The 18,769-nt window shown below is 41.2% G+C and overlaps 2 protein-coding genes across 14 annotated transcripts; one reads left to right on the top strand and one right to left on the bottom strand.

The window, feature by feature from the left end:
• Positions 1-87: 87 nt before the first annotated feature.
• Positions 88-7,932, bottom strand: CAH7 (Carbonic anhydrase 7). Of its 3 annotated transcripts, none has more exons than NM_001300339.1 (4): positions 7,356-7,623; positions 2,489-2,560; positions 1,727-1,885; positions 88-1,655 (listed from the first exon to the last, which is right to left on the bottom strand). In NM_001300339.1, exons 1-4 carry the CDS (start codon positions 7,381-7,383, stop codon positions 1,000-1,002), a joined length of 915 nt encoding a protein of 304 aa, NP_001287268.1. In that variant the 5' UTR covers positions 7,384-7,623; the 3' UTR covers positions 88-999. The 3 variants fall into 3 exon arrangements, with proteins under 3 accessions (NP_001287268.1, NP_001287267.1, NP_649979.1); NM_001300338.1 differs by having other exon boundaries at positions 745-1,655; positions 7,356-7,932; NM_141722.2 differs by having other exon boundaries at positions 745-1,655.
• Positions 7,933-10,047: 2,115 nt separating this feature from the next.
• Fmr1 (Fragile X messenger ribonucleoprotein 1) lies at positions 10,048-18,749 on the top strand. 11 transcript variants are annotated; one of them, NM_169324.2, is made up of 12 exons: positions 10,048-10,353; positions 11,098-11,193; positions 11,258-11,474; positions 12,690-12,739; positions 14,056-14,379; positions 14,445-14,610; positions 14,668-14,735; positions 14,800-15,100; positions 15,159-15,290; positions 15,373-15,880; positions 16,422-16,496; positions 16,567-18,749. In NM_169324.2, the coding sequence occupies exons 3-12, from the start codon at positions 11,424-11,426 to the stop codon at positions 16,935-16,937; spliced, it is 2,046 nt and encodes a 681-aa protein (NP_731443.1). In that variant the 5' UTR covers positions 10,048-10,353; positions 11,098-11,193; positions 11,258-11,423; the 3' UTR covers positions 16,938-18,749.
• The last annotated feature ends 20 nt before the right edge of the window (positions 18,750-18,769 follow it).

Here is an 18,769-nt window from a genome sequence, read left to right as displayed (position 1 = left end):
AAAATTGACAAATACATTCACGAAAAAATCTTTAAAGCATGTGTTTTAAATTCTTTTCAAATAATTGGAGCTCTCACTTAAGAAATTCGTGTTCAATTTGATCAGGAAGCCCAGCTTAACATTAAGCCCTAATTTTATTTTGAGTTATCAATCGGCTTATTGGACTTTAGATTATTTTGGACTCTTCGCCGTGCTTGTATCTGCAGCAGATAAGATACAGTTGAGACCATGTGTATAATTAGCCGTCCCATCAATAAACTTATCCACTGGACACTCGCTCCAATCGCAGTGTCATTTCGCAACGAACAATCATGATGAAGTGTGGCCGGCAATAAGCGAAATCAAATTGCATGGCCCGCTGTTAGTGTAGTTGATTTATTTAGAGTCCATCCAATATCAATTAGCGTTATCAGGCAGCGCAATTGGTCAGTCGACGCTTTGCAGTTATCAGTGATTTCTGAATACAATGCGGTGATAAATACTCTATTCCCGTTTATGAGGGGCACTACACTCGGCATGAGTCCCCTTTCAAGGAATCACACTGACCACGAGCTATAAAAATGCCGATTCTAACCTGGGGTCTTGTGACAAAATATGCAGAAGAATGGTTCATCGTCTATTTTTGGCACTTGGCCATAAAGCAATATTGGTCAATGGTGTTAGTGTGAACTTTAAACGGAAATAAGCGGTCACTTTCATGTTGCTCATACGCCCCGTTTAACCATCAATCCGAATGAGACGAATGCTTGTAAAATGTTTCATTTATTATCTGTGATCTTTGCACTTAATGAACTTTACACAAACTGACTAGCTGAATTCTTGTTCTGTTCTGCATTACAATTAATGAGTATAAATTGTCTGGTCTGACGTTGCTCTCCTGTGTCTCCGTTTTGTTTTTGTTAAATTGTTAAAATAGTTGGTAAACAAATTCGTTGTCTTAAACGATTCTTTGGTACGAGTATGTCATTGGCTGCTCCCTTCAAGTTGTCCATCTCAAATCTAAAGCAGGAACTTCTGGCCCGCCAGGATGAGGGTCATCAGGCCCAAGGATACGGATGCAGTGAGTCCTGCTGACCCCGATCTCTGCTCAGGTTGCTCGACCAGGACCACAGCTCGATTGTTTTCGCTCTGCAGCTCCCTGTAGTTGTTGTGCAGCTGCTTGCCCTCATCGTACTCGATCTCCTTGAACTCATTGACCTGGTCCAGGGTCACGGGGAAGGTCTCGGTCAGCACAATCCATGTGACGGCCTCGGCGCAGGTGGGCGTGGTCAGGGAGCCGGCGTAGGTGAAGTAGTTCTCCACACTGGGCACCAGGTCATCCACTGCCAGGGAATCCGCCACCAGAACGGGCTTGTTCATGCTATCGTAGCTCTTAACGGCTCCCAAACTCTTGATGATGCTACCTATGGCCTCGTTGGGCGTGTTGGACACATGGTACAGCACTCCAATGACCACAATGCCATCTTTAAAGTTGGCCGCCATTGTCATGTTCGGGTATATGGTATTCCGGTGCACGATGTGCACTTCCAGCGGATACCGGATGTCGTTGATGGTGTGCTCCGACCACCAATGCATGTGGATCTGCTCCACCACAAAGTCTTGCAGCAGGGCACCACCACTCAGGGTCAGTTCGTGATCGAAGCCAGATAGTTGAACTGTAATTGGAAAAGAATTTCGCGGTTGAAGGGTATTTTTTTCGATTTCTTCTTATTATTTTCCAACTCACTTGAATGTCCATTGTTGACCATTCGCAGATTCTTCTGATGCTCGTCATAGTTCTCGAACTTCAGGGCATCAAACTCTCCCTTCAGTGCGCCTTTGACGTGCAAATTTATGGGGCTTTGCTTCTTTCCGCTATCGCAAAGACCGCCCCATTTTGGAAATGCTGTCGAAAGTAAAAAAAAACATCCATCAATGTCAGAAATCGAGAATTATTTTGCACAAGCAACATTATTTGCAATATTCCGCGAAAAATGTGCACTTTATTGTCTAATTGATGTTCATTATTTAAATTTTGGCGCACTCCAAAATTGTATTTACAATTTAAAGACCATCAATCAAACTTTATACAATTGGTTACTTAAAACTCTAATATAATTCATTAAAGCATCTTGTTTTTTTACATATTGATTTGCACTATTGCAAATTTTTGCACAAGCAAAACTTTTATTTGAACATAAATGCTCATAAATCAAAATATTCAGCAATTGGATGCTTTTTTGTCAATTAAAACCTGTAGGCAGAATTTAAGTTTTCACAATAATGTCCAAGTATCTGTCGGAATTTATTATTATTCATGTTCAATTTGCATACACAACAATTTGGAATAATTTAGGCTAGCTCGAGCCGAAAGCGTGCAAACGGACGGATGATATGTCCGAGCAGATTTGGATCGCTCTGGTATGCAAAACACTTGACAATGAGTGACCCATTCGTCGTGGCGTTGATTAACTAATTTTAGCAAATAAACTCGATTGCCTTTACTTACGCTCATCCTGGTTGTTGTCCAAGTCCGGATAGCCCCATTCGTTGGCCCAGCTAAACGAAACAGAGCAGCAGACTGAAAAAATGCAAAAGAACGGGTGGCATAGATAAGTATCAAGTATACGCCGTGTGCTACCGCCAAATGGGCGCAATTTAAATAAACTTCAACTTGACCGACTGAATGCCCACCGAATGCCTCAGGGGCATTCAAAAAAAAATAAAAGAAGAAAAATAACAAGAAAACAAGCACTTTAAAAACTGCACTGATGGCCCATAAAAGACTTGATGTGTTGGCCTGACAGAGGGTCAATCTACACATGTTTGGCAGCAGCAGTCTCAACTGAAAACACGGCACCTTGCACTTGACTGTGCTAAAAATACACCTGATATTTATGATTTCAACTACATATAAACGTATAAAATACCCAGCGTTTCTGCAGCCGCACATAAATGTTTCATTAACCCGCCAACAAATGGTCAAATATTGCCGCTTTCTCCTCCTGAAAGCATTTTGACATCTGCACATCAAAATATCAACTATATTAAATGCGTGCGGTTTGTTGCCTTTTTTTTTTTTTGCTTAAACTTTTACGATCCATTTTGGCTTTAAAAACCACTGAACCATCAACATAACTCGCGTCTGTGGTGATGATGATCTGTGGACAAAATAGCGTTTTTATTAAGCCATATTCAACATTAATGGGTTAATAAAAAGTCCGCAAACAAGTGTGATAATTTATGCTTCGTCTTTAATCTTTCGAGTATTTATGCTTGTTGCCTGGCATTTTTGCAATTTTCCGTGCAAAAAGACAAATGTCGATCGCAGCTGCGAAAGTAGAGTACTAAATATAGAGGTACCCGAGTACCGAATACTATATGTTGTATATAATCGTTTTAATATACTTTTTGCCGGGGCAACGTGCTCATCAGCTGATGTTTCCCTAGTATAATCCTCGGTCGCCCTGTGACGCAATTATTCGGAGGGAAAGATCGCTGATTTATGGCCTTTCTTGATTAAAAATAATATTTCTTTATTCTTTAATGAACTTTTAATAATGCTCTGAGCAAGCAGGGTATTCCATTTGAAGATGTACTGAATTTGAATTAAATTAGCGGCGTATGAAAAGTCATAAAGATATTCCCTTTAATTAAGAAGCGATCACAAGACTTAATGACTTTAATGTGGGGATATTCTGATTGGATAACGAAATTTCCGTGATATGCCAAATTTGAAGGAACTATTTGATCTCGATCCATTGCAACTAAATAAGTTTTTCAGCGAACATGCCACAAATGTCGAGCAGCCATTTAAAGTGCAATTAAATTTGCACATGCAAAGCACGAACAATTCAATTTGAGTGTCTAATGCTTTGATAGCTGATAATGGGAAATGTTCTCTAATTTAAGGCCCTCGGGGTGTAAAAGTTAACAAAACTGTAATTGTAAGCGGGAAAAAGCAAATAGGCGGATGGATAATAATGTGAAAAATCGCGCAAAATAAACAGCTGCAATTTAAAAGTGGGAAATGCACTCAGCCCGCGAATTCGACAAATGCAAATATTTTAATACGCTCTCGCTCTTGAGAGTTGTAATGGAAATGCTCTGGCATTGAATACACTTGTCTCATCTGCTATTTATTAAATCATTTTTAGCCTTGTCAACAGCAAGAGAAAAAAGAATTGAAACGATTTTGCTGGCTCAGCAAGCAGCAGCGATAAATTAATGCCCGTCTGTCGTTTTGGGTTATTTCGTTCTTCATTCTTCAGTTTATGCCAAATCACTGCGGTATCGAGATTCCCAGTGAATAAATAGAGCACTCAGTGATTTTCCAGCACAAATTGTAATTAGATTTTACTGAGTGCCATATAATAAAAGATATCTCCCACCGATAAACGATTTCGGGAGTGCACACCATTTAATACCTCGTTTTGTCTTAAGACTGGGAGAGGGGGGGGGCGTGTAAAGCCAGTGCCCAATAAATACACCGCAGGTCATGTGAATGCAACCATTAAATTGATTGACGCTATCATTTGTCTAAATAATTGTGCAATAAATCAAATTTCGAGATAGAGCCAAGTTCAAATGGGTGAAAGAGCAATCAAATACAAGAATGCAATTAATTGTTTTATGATTAAACAAACTTCCGTTTCAATAGGCACACGCATCGCGTTAATTACTTCAAAAATACAGATAGTTGATAGCTGATAGAATTACAAGCAAGTGTCATAAGTTTGATTTATATATGCAAAAATCGTGTCTAAATAGAACACCACCCCCAGAATTAATCTTATCTGCGTCATAGGAACATAATTTTCTCAGCTGACACAATCAGACAATAATCTAGACTTTGGTTTTTCCGAATTGCCTTGACATTGTGACGTTTGTCTGGCGTGAATGTCATAAACTTTAGGATTTCTTTACGGTATGCGACTGCATTGGCTAATCGATGGGGCGGTTAGGCTTCTTAAAATTTTCCATCATAAGCCAATCGACTTAATGGACTTTGGATTCGCAATGCCAGCGGAAGACCGCGGCATGGATGTTGATAAACTGTTGGAAAACAAGTGGATGAGATAGTGGAGTGTCTGGAGTGCCAGATAGCAGAAGGTCTTTCTGTAAAACAGAAGTCAACCAGCGACAGATGACTCTCCCTATACAAATAGGAAGTATTGGCTATCAGGAAAATGCGCTGCGGAGTGCAAATTCACTTTCGCTCGATAACAAAGGGATTCCACAGCAAATACCAAAAAAACAAACACAAATACAAATACGATTAAATGCAGCAGCAACGCTCTAGTGCATTTAAGGGTTTGGCGATGAATAAGAATGGAGGCTTTATAAGGAGGGTGTGTACTATCCAGCAATTGCTATGTGAAAATGACAATGACCAATCAACTGGTTAAATATTTGTAAGCCAAATAAAAAATCTGTTGTAACTACAGTTTACACATTATCTTGGCAATTTCCCTATATTTGTATAACCCATTAAATATGTGGGCATTTAAATATGAAAAACTTCATAGGAATCCTAATATTTCCAAAAAGATGAAACATGATACACTTCCGGAAATTTCTAGCAAATAACTAATTTGCACCGAATTAAATTTGACTCACAATAAAAATGCTGCTTTATTATCGGTGGTGCGCGGGTTCATTTAAAACTTACAAACAACTGTTTTCCAAATGCTAATGATGTGTCATTAAACAAATGAAAGAGCAACTTTCTTTTCAATGAGTTGTGTTTAGTAAGTAATATATAATATTAAAAAATAATCTAAAATGGTTTATTAACGACAGAATAATCTGATGTTGATAACTGATTTCAAGCATAAAAAAAAAAAAATATACAACAAGTATATATACAGAAAATGTCTCTATATTAACACTTGTATTATCTTGAACAAAAATAACTGTATCATTGTGCTGATTGTGTTCCTTGCAACCTCTTGACAAATAGAAACTTTGGTAAATAAGTAGAGTTTAATGGATTTCCTATACAACTTGTATATACTTCTAATCACCTGCCATTTTTAAACGCATTTTCACGGAGGTATAGAAAAATCGCAGCTAATCGCTTTTTAGCTACCTGACAAGTAAGCAATGGCGATAAGAAATGGCGCCATATACTAAAACGTTTATGGTGTGATTAAGCCTAATCGAATCTCGAAGGGATCCCGACACCCAGCCAAGTTAATTGCCAATTAATCGTTTAATATGCATTTTCACTCCATTGGCTACTTGAAATGTGCCTTATCACATGGCATCTTATCGGTTATCGGAGATCTCATCTCAAGCACCATCTTACCACCATGAGAATTACTTATGATTATCTCGATCAGCAGTGGTCAGCAGTGTGAGTTTTCCGAACTCACAAGTCCGCTCGCCAGCGTGACCAAATATTTAGCTTATGCTGACCTTATCACATTCATTACTGTCTGCCCGCAATGATGAGTAGTCGCCTGTAGCTGTATCTGTATCGGCATTAGGAATTAAGTGGGTATTTTCCAAATGCCCGCACAAAGTCAAAGAAGACATGACAATAGCTATAGTTTGTCTTTTGTTCAGATATATCAGTTTGGGCGCGTGATCCATGTCCAAAGTTCTATGAAGTGGTTTTTAAAGTGCTGATGTGAAGGCGTTCGCTTAGATTTAAGATATGGCCCCAAAATGTGTGTTGGGGTTTCTTAATTAGATATCGCGAAAATCCCCCCAGTTTTATGGTGTTACATAGTGAAGGTAACTCCAATTTTATGGATTCTTTGTAAGGGTGAATCATAGCACATTCACAAAGTTAAGCAAAGAACATTTCTCTGATTTTTTATGAGCGAATCTTCGACAGGATGAAGCCAATTGACAAGTTTTACCGCTCGTGCCTCGTATTCAAATTCAAGCCCCGATCTACATTTATCTGGAAGCAAACTCAAGTGCACTTCCGATGCCAATCACCACTTCCCCTGGGAAACCCAATCTATGTATCCATTGTAAATCATAGGCACAAACGGCCGCCTTGCAAGTTGCGATCCCAGCGAATTATCACTAATACATTGTCTATATCATCTTATCCAGCAAAACGATCCGAATAATTGCAAATTGTAGGTAGTAAATAGTAAACAGAAAATAGCAATAGCAGCGAATAGAATGCGGATAAATGTGGGATCAGCGATCGAGACGTGCCTTTTCGGCGCTATCGGCATACGGATATGTGGATAAGTACTACATATACGGCGATAAGTACAAGAATCCAATTAATTGTCAGTTTTTTTTTTTTTTTTTTGGGTCAGGTGATTCACTTGCGAGTAGTTAAATCACTTCGATTGGCTTTCAATGAGTCACAGTGTGGGTAAACAGTTTAAAATTTGATAATAATTTACCTATTAAGGAGAGGGCGATTAAATGCATTTTTCACGGTTTACTTTCGTCAAAATTCTTTACTAAAATCACTACTATTCTTGGTTATATCACTACGAGTAAGCACTTGCAACTTTTTTTTGCTCCAGAAGTATTATGTATGTAGGTATTTTTCAGAGGCTGCCAGGCAGGACACAGAACCTTTGCGGTCTCGAATCGAACTCCATCGGTTTTGGAGCGGCACGCGTCTTTTATAATGGTACCTCTAGAACGGCGGTCAGGCACAGAATGAAAAGCGGTTCGAGCATCGGCAATGTGCACACGCACACAACCGCAAAGCGCACACCCACACACACACGGACACACGAACACAATCAGCACTGCACTCACACAATTGTACACTGAATTATATCAACGTTGTACGGAGGTTTTATGTGCTCTTCTACACATTTTTTTTTCGTGGGTTTTGAGTTTTCCCGAACCGTAAAGCGAAAATTATCAACCGAATGATGTGCGGATTAAGCAATAAAACCGGCAAACGAGACGAAGGTGAAAATTGCAATTGCCGAGCTGTGCAGTCGACGTCGCGGCTTAGAAGCTGATTAATTGATAAGCGGGCAGAGAAATGCTAAACGAACGGTAATTACCAGCTGGGCGAGAGCGCGGGAGCACGCCGCTCTCTCCCACACTCGCGAAAATGTACACCGAGGAAAAAAAGTGCGTTCGAAGAAATGATGGAAAAATTATAAAATTAATATAAATGAAATTTTATTACCCCAATTTTTCATATTTAACACGAGGCAGTTATTAGTTATGATATGTTTATTCTGCTATTTAAAGGTATTAAAATATACACTGTTTTTGCACTTGGACTTAGAAATAATTAGCAAGGGAATGATACTACCTGGTTTTTTAGAAGGATGATCTCATCTTTTTTAACCATTAAACAAAAGAAAAAATAAATTTAACTTTCGTATTAAGGGTATTGTTGCTCAGAATTTGCTCCAGCAATTTGAGAATGACTAAACTTATTGAATTTTATTTCTATTAATATTCACACTTATGCGCGAATTCTTTATGTTACTATAATTACAAATGCAGTGAACACCTTTTATAAGGAATGTATTATCTTATTTATTATTGAAAAATTTACTTGCCCGAATATTCCTCGCAGTGTATTTTACGTCGAGAGGAAGTGACGTACCTGTCACGATCGAGATTGTCACATTTTGGCAAATAAATTTCACTTGATCCCTCCACGCGGTTAAAATTAGAATTTAAATTAATTTAGTGCCCGAAGTGACCAATTGTTGCACTGCAATTGCACCCGAACCGAATCGTTTCAAATCCGATCGCGAAACGAACATAATGCTAATTGAGCGGGACAAATTCTGGGGTGCGAGCGAGATGGCTAGATGCGAGAGGAGGAGGGGCTGTCGTCGCTGAACTTTCGCTCTTTTGTTGGCCATGTCGACGTCATTAAAGTGCAGTTAATGTGCCAAAAGGTAGAACAAAAGTCAATGTCAAACGGCAGCTGCTCTCATTTTCCTCGGCAGTGGAAAAGCGGTTGAAATAGGGGTGGTTAACTGGTGGGCAAGGGCGCGGGAAAATCAAATCAGAAACTGCATTTCCGCAACAAATCGCCGCTTGACAGTAATTACCGTCAACACGAGCGGTAATTTATGACTATCGAATTGCGAATCTTGATACCCTGTATGGAAAATTGTTATGGGATTTTAACGGAATCTGCCTGCAAATAGGCTGGGAAATGCGAAAATGGCGAGTAGAGGGTATTGCCTTTGCACAGAGACACAGAATTTCCAACTATTCACAGGCATATAAAGGATTTAATGGTTCCCATTAACTGACTGGCCATGAATTTTTATAATTTGTTGGCCCATTTTCACCACACAAATGCCTAAATGGCATGCGATTTAAATACAGGCGAGCTTTTAGACTTGCCCACTTATTAATCAAGAGTAAAGTTCACAAATATAATTCATAAATCTTATTAAGTAGTTCCAAGCAAATATGTGGTTTCATCCTAAATGGAGTACTCCGTCAGATTTCTGCTGTCCGATCCGCTGAAAATTGATGGAAATTGGATTACAAATAGACCGCACTGCACCTTTATCGGCCACTCATAATCAAATGCGTTTCATGAATGGAAGGGCAAAATAAGAAAAAAAAAATAGTAAAAAGCAAATTCAACAAGCGTGTTGACAAAAAGCGCCAGCGACGTCACGCGATTTGGGGGCAATCAAAGGGGCAAATAAAACACCGCATGTGGCAAATTGCGCCCACTGTTGACCCCAGCAGTCGTTGCAATTACATAGACAATTACATTAACATTAAGGCGTAGTGGTCAGCAGTTCTGCAAATTAAAATCGAATCGAATCAATTGAAAAGCCACCAAACATGCGAATCAATCTGCTGATGGGCTAGCAATTCAATTACGTTGTTAGCAGACAGCAAACTAAGTGAGCAGTCAATAGTGTTCGGTTCGTCGACTTCATTTAAATTTTAAATGATCTTATCAGCTTTTTGAATTTCGAATCGTAACCGCCTAGCGCGCTTAAAATACAACCCTGTTTATTGTGAACCCACAACTTATAGTCACTCTGGCAAGGCCCGGTGAGCTGTCACTTAGCAGCCTTGCCACTTTACTGTCAGATCATTTTTCTCTCGCTTTCAAACAAGCCCTGTGTTATAGAGCACAAATCATTTATCAAAAATTTCGTATCTTATTTTCACAAATTTATCGCTTGGGCCAAACACGCCCGAAATCTAGCCAAAACCATCCGAAGTGGCCAGTAACGCGCGCCGATTGTAAACGGGTGGCAACTCCAGTAGAACGTTGCCGAGCTGCGAAAGTGTGCAAAAGCAAAACGAAGAGAACGCAGCGCAGCCGAAAAAAATTGAAGCAGCACTGCACGCGATATATTTTGTATTTTCAAAGGTTAAAGCCGCATTCACAGGCATCCGCCGAGGGCAAACGAAGTGCAAAAGTGCCGGCCAGCAGTAAGTTTTCAAAAATTTGCAGTCTCTTGTGTATTACAGCCGCAAAAAGTGTTGAAAAAATTTTGCAAGAACCGAAAAAAACCAAAAAATTTTGCACATCGTCGGCGGCTGCGACGTCGACGACAGCAGCGACGCCGCCTCTCTGCCGGCAGCGGCAGCAAAAGGGAGCAGCTGAAAGAGGAAAACCGATAAAATACAAAAAGAAAAGTAGAGAACGAGAACGAGAAAAACGGCGAGCGGCTACGCAACGCTGATGTTTCTTCTCTTTGAGAAAAGCGAAAATCGAAAGCAAGTGTGGAAATTATGTGTAAATTCGATATGTAAATTCGGCATGTGCCGTTCGTAGTGTGCGTACAAATTCTTATTGGAAAAGCGTGTTCATCGGTGTGAACGAACGAACGAAGCATTTCGGCGGCGAGAGAGAGAGAAAAAGAGAGCGAGAGCGCACACGCTTGGTGGTGGTCATGTGTGTGTGAGGCGGCGGGCTCACACACACAAAGGGAGAGAGACAAAGAAGAAGAGGAAGCACTGCGCTGCTGCGCTGCCGGCAAAGCCGACGTCGCTGCCGGCTTCGCCGCCAGCTGCATTTAGTGTTTAGCTAGGAATTATCTGGCCCCCAAAATAACTTCAAAATTTTCTTCAACTATTTTTTTTATTAGTGTGTCAATATATAGTCTCCCTCTCCAGATACAAAAATTCAAAAATACCAAAAACAAAACCATTCCATATTATTATTGATTACAGGCAACATTTGAAGCAGCAGCCGCCAAGCAAAAGACTGATTTGAGTACAAGGAACTAGAAGCAGGAACGCGAGGTTTCTGCCACTGCACACTGAATTGTGAGCATACCCACCCATACCTAGCTATATCTATAGCCCTAATATCTCCATTCTTCCCCCTCAGGAGCCCCAGATAACGCGGCAAACTGCAGTCGACGGGGAAAAGTCGGGAGTTGAAGGCTGGGCAGCATCAGCATCAGCAGCAGGAGGGACAGGGACGGACGGCGAAGAACCACCAGAACCAGAACCAAAACAAAGCGGATAAACCAGGAGGCACTACGTCTGGCGATATGGAAGATCTCCTCGTGGAAGTTCGGCTCGACAATGGCGCCTACTACAAGGTGAGTTGATTCAATTGGTGGAATAAAAATGTTGGTAAGGGGGTGACAAAAAAAAAGAAGGAAAAACAGAGGAGCAAGGAGTTGGGGCAGCAGCTGCCTCAGTTTCTAATTTCGTGGATTTTAGCTTTATTTCTATTAATAAACAGCAACATTTTGAGTGGAGTCTCGACATCATCGCCACCACCACCACCACTACCACTACCACTACTACACTAATACCAGCACCATCGCCAATCTGCATACACCAACGCACTCACGCACACTGCGTTGTGGGGGTGCCGACGTCGACGTCGATGTCGATGTCGACGCGGACCGCGCCGCCCACTGCGCTGCCCACTGACGTCGTCGTGCATTCGGTTTTGTTGTTTTGATGATTTCCCTTTCTTGTCGTTGCAATTTATAAAGATAAGATCCGATTAAACCATCTTATATCGCGGTTAAGTGATTTTCGCGGATAGATTACAGGTATACGAGGTTGTTAGATCTCGAATCATTAGTCTTATGAACGAAGTTCAGTCTTAAATCCCATTCATAATGCTAGCTTTTGATGTGTTTTATTGTTCACTGTTTAAACAAATTCAGCAAAAATGTATGCTTATAGGCTTAAATTTTCCAATGATAATATAGACATTTTGGAAACCAGATAACAGTGCACTTAAGAATATTCTTATACTTTCAATTATTGTTCTTAGTACTTATCCCCATCATTAGCTAACCTATTCTGGAAACCTTCTGGATATGTATAGTAAGGTAGTGAATACTTTGCATAGCGTTGCCTTTGATTTCAGTGCTTGGAATCAAAACAAGGGCAATGCACATAAACACACTCGACTAGAGCGACTTCCCTGATGCTGATGATTCAGCTGTCGGCTGTTTGCATTTCGGATAAGGTTCTACGACTACTCGCTTATCGGAGATATACGGTTTCCCTCGCTAATGCCATTGCAATTCTCGATTTCACAATGGGACGGGATTGGGGGGACTATCGTAAAAATATATTTTATATACTTATGCATATACACACATCCGAATGGAGGTATATCATAGGCAATGGCCACATTAATGACACACATTTTTCTCTCTCTACTCCTATGCCTTCCGATGCTGGCCCTGTCAATGCTCTTGTATTTCATCCGTTTGCTGCCTGCCTGCCGCCAACAAAAAACTACAACTGCAAACTAAAAACTACGACGACGACGACAACAACAACAACAGGGCCAGGTGACAGCTGTCGCCGATGATGGCATCTTTGTGGATGTGGACGGGTAAGTTTGTTTAAACAAACAAATCTGCGAACAGGGCAAACAACAACAACTAGAGCGTATTTTCTAACTAATTTGCAACGATTAATACAATCAGAGCTGCAGCAGGAGCAGCAACAACCACCGACGCGACTTCTTGGCATCCGAATTAGAAATTAGAGATTCTGGGCACGCATCATTTGTGTCGTCCGCCATCCGCCAAACCACTTCCCGCCGAATCCCCTACTGCGGACTCACTAATTTGGCGCAATTTGTTAAACGCCAGACGCCGCTGCAGCAGTTTCTGTTGCTATTAGTTGATAAAAAAGAAAAAAAAAATGAGCCAAATCAAATAAAACTGCTGACTGACAGACTGACCAACGCCATCCGCAACTGTCCGCCCCACTGACTTGGGAAGTTCCCCGATTCCCCTCGATTCCCAGAGGCAATCTTCCCAAGAAGCGGGAGCAGGGGATGGCTTCCATCTCTGCCAAAGCTGTCAAGTGCGAACGACAAATGCCACTAAGCAGCGGCGCTGAAACGGCGGCCAGCGTCAAAGGCGCGACTATTTTTAACCGCGGAAAGAAACCATTTATAATTACTCATTTTGAATTCGGTTATGACGCTCTAGCCGAACGTCTTGTAACTAAAATGTACCTTATTTTCATAAATTTTCATAATTTACCGAGTATCTGAAATGAGAACTTTGATTTATTCACGTAGCATAACAATTTGGTGTCTTAAAGTTTAAATTTAGTTCTTATTGTCTATTTTTAAAATACCTAAAGTTACTCTGAAATGCTCTGCAACACCATAGTTTGATCCAAAAATTAATTAATATATTTCTATGAGTTTTTATAGAAAAATCAAAAGAGAACACAACGGTCATTAAGCGTTTTTTAATTGCTGCCGTTTTATGTCCGTGTTTTGTTTCTGTTTTGTGTGCTTGCTGCATTTCTTGTGACGTTTTTGGATCAAAACTTTTTTTTTTGTTGCCTTCCATCTCTTCTGACACACCGAAATCCACTTGAGCTGAGCAGCTGGATCTAAATTTAGTTGCGCCACTATCCTGTCGGACGGTGTGTCGTTTCCGATCTGCGTTTCTGGGCGGGATTAGGAATGGGTTTTTGCCAATGGGAGCATGGGTATGGACGTGGGTTCACTGTGAAAACCCCCACATTGGTTGTTGCTGTTGCTAGTTGGCTGTTGGCACACTGCCAGCGGAGCAGCTGTCGCCAGAGAATATGCAAACACCTGTCCGCAGACCTTTATGCTAAGAATAAATAACAAGTGCAGCATGATTAATTAATTATACCTCATTCGCACACGCATTGTTGCAGCGTGCCCGAGAGTATGAAATATCCATTTGTGAACGTTCGCCTGCCGCCCGAGGAAACCGTTGAGGTGGCCGCACCGATCTTCGAGGAGGGCATGGAAGTGGAGGTGTTCACGCGCACGAACGATCGGGAAACCTGCGGCTGGTGGGTGGGCATTATTAAAATGCGCAAAGCGGAAATCTATGCGGTCGCGTACATCGGTTTTGAGACGTCCTACACCGAAATCTGTGAATTGGGTCGTCTGCGCGCCAAAAACTCGAATCCGCCAATTACAGCCAAGACCTTCTACCAGTTCACGCTGCCCGTGCCCGAGGAGTTGCGCGAAGAGTATGTGTGCTTTTGATCTATTTCTCTATGATCCGTAGTAAAACCAATTAATTGCGTAATTATAGAGCCCAGAAGGATGGTATACACAAGGAGTTTCAGCGCACAATCGATGCCGGCGTGTGCAACTACAGTCGCGATCTGGACGCCCTGATTGTCATCTCCAAGTTTGAGCACACTCAGAAGCGAGCCAGTATGCTCAAGGATATGCATTTTCGTAATCTCTCACAAAAGGTGTGTACACAAACGTAAGGAATTGAGAACTTGTCTTAACTCTAATCTAACTTAAAGGTTATGCTGTTGAAAAGGACTGAAGAAGCTGCCCGTCAGCTCGAAACAACTAAACTGATGAGCCGTGGGTTAGTTTGACATTGCTAATATAAAAACAAACAAATCACATCAACTTCTATTTTTTTTCTTTAGAAACTACGTTGAGGAGTTCCGTGTGCGTGACGATCTCATGGGTTTGGCGATTGGCTCGCATGGCTCGAATATTCAAGCGGCACGCACTGTGGACGGCGTCACCAACATCGAGCTGGAGGAGAAGTCCTGCACATTCAAAATCAGCGGAGAGACCGAGGAGTCTGTGCAGCGTGCCCGCGCGATGCTCGAATACGCCGAGGAGTTCTTCCAGGTGCCCAGGGAGTTGGTGGGCAAGGTGATTGGCAAGAATGGGCGCATTATCCAGGAGATTGTGGACAAGAGTGGCGTGTTTCGAATCAAGGTGAGTGCTGTGAGTATTGTGCGCTAAACGAGGGCCAGTTTTAATCTGTATCGGTCAGATCGCTGGCGACGATGAACAGGATCAGAACATACCACGTGAGCTGGCGCATGTACCCTTTGTGTTCATTGGCACCGTGGAGAGCATTGCAAATGCCAAAGTGCTGTTGGAGTATCATCTGTCGCACCTGAAGGTGAGTTCGATCATAGTTTTTGCGTTATAGCGTGGTTTAACTAATCCGTCCGATGATATTCGATTCGGTTTTCTTAATATAGGAAGTAGAACAGTTGCGTCAGGAGAAGATGGAGATTGATCAGCAGCTTCGCGCCATCCAGGAATCCTCCATGGGCTCCACACAGAGCTTCCCAGTGACGCGGCGCTCTGAGCGCGGCTACAGCAGTGACATTGAGTCGGTGCGCTCTATGCGCGGCGGTGGTGGCGGCCAGCGTGGTCGTGTACGCGGACGTGGTGGTGGCGGTCCTGGAGGTGGCAATGGCCTGAACCAGCGCTACCACAACAATCGCCGCGACGAGGATGACTACAACTCGCGGGGCGATCATCAGCGTGACCAGCAGCGTGGCTACAACGATCGCGGCGGTGGTGACAACACTGGCAGCTATCGTGGAGGCGGTGGTGGCGCCGGTGGTCCTGGCAACAACAGGCGCGGCGGAATCAACCGCCGGCCGCCACGCAACGATCAGCAGAATGGCAGGGACTATCAGCACCACAACCACACCACCGAAGAGGTGCGGGAGACCCGTGAAATGAGCAGCGTGGAGAGAGGTGAGTTCCGCGAATCATGATGCCAATTAACCAATTAGTTCAATCAATTTATTTCGCGCGCTCACACAAGATACAAATTGAATACTCGATCCGATTCCCTCTCCCCTAAATATGGACATCATGTGGGGTCAAGAATACGAAAATTTGTACAGCAAGTTTATTAGTTATTAAACAGTATAAAGTATTACATTAAGGACTGTTTCATAAAATCCCTATAATTATAGCATTCTGAATAAAATAAATGAAATTATCTTGGTTTATTTTGTGTAAAGTATGATAATAAACTTTTCAAAAGTAAAACATTATACATTATTGAATCTTAACTTTCGCTTTCATTGCCAACAATATAATATATAAAATAGAAACACTGACCTGGGCTTTGTATTTAAATAAATATCAAAATATATATTTTTTCATTTAATTGAAGTGCGCAGGGGCACAGACAATGAATTTTTGCTGATGAAGTTATTTCCTTTTTATCGTCATCTGTAATCTCTGCTAGTATACTATGATAACTTATCCATTATCCTTTTCTCCACAGCGGACAGTAACTCATCGTACGAAGGTAGCTCGCGGAGGCGCAGAAGGCAGAAGAACAACAATGGACCCAGTAACAGTGAGTAGAATGCCGCAGGGGCTAACTTATTCCCCAACTTACCTGTAAACTCATCTTGTTGTTTCTGCAGCAAACGGAGCTGTTGCCAATAACAACAACAAACCTCAGTCGGCGCAGCAGCCACAACAGCAGCAGCCGCCGGCGCCTGGGAATAAGGCGGCACTAAATGCCGGAGATGCCAGCAAACAGAACAGCGGCAATGCGAACGCCGCTGGCGGTGCGAGCAAGCCGAAGGATGCCTCACGCAACGGCGACAAGCAGCAGGCGGGCACACAGCAGCAACAGCCATCGCAGGTACAACAGCAGCAGGCGGCACAGCAGCAGCAGCCGAAACCGCGACGCAACAAGAATCGCAGCAACAACCACACGGACCAGCCATCCGGACAGCAGCAGCTGGCGGAGAATGTCAAAAAGGAGGGCCTGGTCAATGGCACGTCCTAAGCCGAGTGGCCAAAGCGGTAGGAGGAGCAACAGCTCACAGATGGCTAGAACAACATGAACACGAATTGCACATCGTTCGACGGAGTAACAATGTTGTATGCGCAGCGGGGCAGTTTAATAATCATGTTGATGTCCTTGAATGTAGCCGCCACATAACACAACAACCAACAACAACCACACAACACAACACAACTCAACAACAAACAAAACATCCGATCAACATCAGACACTAGAACAACATCATCAGCCAACAACAAGCTCCACTAACCAATTGTTTGAGAAACTATAAGAGTAACTAAAAAAATAGGAATCGAAAAATTATATACATGAAATATGTAACAAATGTGAAAGCATATACTAACACACACACACACTCACACAAGGATACACTCACACACAACCACACACACAATACAGTTCGAATTATACACAAAAAGGAGGAAGTAATAAAAGAAAATTCATGCCTAGGCTTATAATTTGAATTGAAACTAAAAAAGCTTCAATAACAATCAAAATGAATTATATTTATGTATAAAAGAAACTCAAAGGCAATTATTAACAAGCAAAACGAACGAATCGAAAGTGAAACATTGAATATGTAAACTAAAACTTTAACTCTAATCCGGGCAACTAGGCGTAGTTTTTCGAAAAGAAAATCTAAAGAAAACCTGACGAAATGGGCGCTTCAAAAGCGCCCCTTTGCGTCAACTTGAAAAGTTTCTAGTTATATGCATATTATAATAAAACGAGAATGATATAATTGCATTTTTGTTTTGGTTAAATTAATTTTAGTTGTGTCTGTCATGTGTTTGTTTTTGTGTATAATTCGTGCATGCAACAACTTAATCGCCTAGCAGGTTTTTCTACATTATCATTATTTTTGTATTATTATATTTTAGTTTACTAATGTAAATGCCCAGGCGCGTTTAGAAGTTGCTTATAAATTTCGAAAGCCACGGCGAACAATTTCATTTGCAGGTGAATGTCTGCAAAGGACTTGTTCGTCGTGAGCTTTTGCATCGTTTCATTGTTTCATTGTTTATTTTGTTCGTTACAACATGGAAATCCTCTCTTAATTGTATAATTTTGTATTTATTTACTATTATTAACACATCCCACACACCACACACGCCACACTCACCCGCATACACGAATATCAATTCTCACACACACGAGCTCGCTCATACAAAACAGAAGGGAAACGCATTAATTTTGATTTTGTTTTATAAATATATAATTTACTTCGCCAAACCTACAAAGCGTATACTAACTTAGTCCTCTATTAAATACTCTTAAATTATTTAAAACAAGTAAAACGTGCCGAGTCGGGAGAGGAGCATTGAACACAATCATCGAGTGACGCGAATCATTTCAATTGAATCATAATAGAAGACCCAACTATGGAATATAAATACACAATGTAAAGCCACCATAAAGAAACCATCTAAGAACAAATAGCAAGAAGCAGAACAGAACAATTCTTTCCTCTTATTTGGAAGAACAGTGTCAATAATATGTAAGAAAGGCAAACCACACATTTTAACATACATTAAAGAAGGAGATAACGATAATGGTACCGATAAAGATAAATCTAAATAATGTTGTGTAATTCAAATTAAAACAAATAAAACAAAAATCCAACTAAATGGAAACGGCATAAAAGAAACGTAATAATATAAATATAATGAGAAAAATGTGCGATTTAAATTTATTATTTATATAAAGATGAACTTATAAAGAATAGAAATATAGCAAGTAAATTTTATTAATTTAAAATTTATATATATAAAACAAAACACAAACCATCAAGCTAAAGACGTTTGAATTTATTT

Source organism: Drosophila melanogaster, chromosome 3R (assembly GCF_000001215.4).
Source record: "Drosophila melanogaster chromosome 3R".
In the NCBI taxonomy this organism is placed as follows: domain Eukaryota; kingdom Metazoa; phylum Arthropoda; class Insecta; order Diptera; family Drosophilidae; genus Drosophila; species Drosophila melanogaster.
Note: the sequence above shows the minus strand (reverse complement) of the source record. Positions and strands in the feature narration are given on the sequence as shown.